Here is a 952-nt window from a genome sequence, read left to right on the forward strand (position 1 = left end):
TTGGAAATAGTAATGAATAGTACTAACATTTGATATTGAAGAGAGTGATCAGAAAGAGAAATAACACACCAAAACATTTGTTTTGCAATTAAAAGACAACATAATTTGAGCTTAAACAATTTTCTTATCACGATGATAGTGTTAATAGTAACCGTATCGTCTTCGTGGTGTCATCAAGTCCAGACAAGCCTCTCTTCCTCGTGCCGCAATCTGAGCACGAAGTTGAGCTGCCATTATCTGTTCATCACCTTCATTTGCTGAATTTATCATCTCCACTCTTGCATTTGGATTTCTATTTGGGTTTGGGTTTGGATTTGAATTTGAATTTGAATTTGGATTTGGAACTGGACGCTGCTGTTTGGCGAAAACACCGACTTCAGGACTAGTAATCACACACTGCAAGTGTGACGCGAAATCACAGCCACCGCAATAGTACAACCAATTCTCCTTGTTCATTATTTCAGTGCAGATATCACAAACATATTCACTATCCTTGTCTTCGTAAGGAGAACCGAAGTTGAGCTCCAATTGATGCGGGTGTTTATCAACAAGTATCAAACTCGGACAAGATGCACATTGCAAGTGGATATCAAATTCACAACAAGCACAGCTAAAGCAAAATCCATTGCCAGCAGAGTCACAAGCCTTGCAAGTAAAGGAACAACTCGAATAAGTCGCACTTGGGAGAAGGGTCAAGGGATGGGAAGGATGAGACGCGTGATTGAGAAAACGCGGAGCATTGAAGCAGTTTTCATGGAGGAAATATTGGCAGGTGTTGCAGCCATAGAAAGGCTTGTTAGTATTGTTTGGTTGCTCACAAGCATTGCAAGTGAGTACTGTTTCAGTTGGATTCACAATTAGTTTCAAGATGTGGGAATGGCTGAAGTGTTGTTTATCTTGAGGTCCCGCATTTGTACCCCGGTCTTGTCTTCCCATTTTTTTCCTTGTAATT

At 40.5% G+C, this 952-nt stretch overlaps 1 protein-coding gene across 1 annotated transcript; it reads right to left on the reverse strand.

Annotated features, from left to right (window-relative positions):
• On the reverse strand, positions 1-952 carry LOC125878536 (uncharacterized). Its single transcript, XM_049520132.1, has one exon. The coding sequence runs from the start codon at positions 934-936 to the stop codon at positions 142-144; it is 795 nt and encodes a 264-aa protein (XP_049376089.1). The 5' UTR covers positions 937-952; the 3' UTR covers positions 1-141.

This window comes from Solanum stenotomum, chromosome 1 (genome assembly GCF_019186545.1).
Source record: "Solanum stenotomum isolate F172 chromosome 1, ASM1918654v1, whole genome shotgun sequence".
NCBI classification, from domain to species: domain Eukaryota; kingdom Viridiplantae; phylum Streptophyta; class Magnoliopsida; order Solanales; family Solanaceae; genus Solanum; species Solanum stenotomum.

Bases quoted from the DNA above. Each gene is read 5' to 3' on its own strand.
- LOC125878536 (XM_049520132.1), bottom strand. From the start codon at position 936: ATGGGAAGACAAGACCGGGGTACAAATGCGGGACCTCAAGATAAACAA.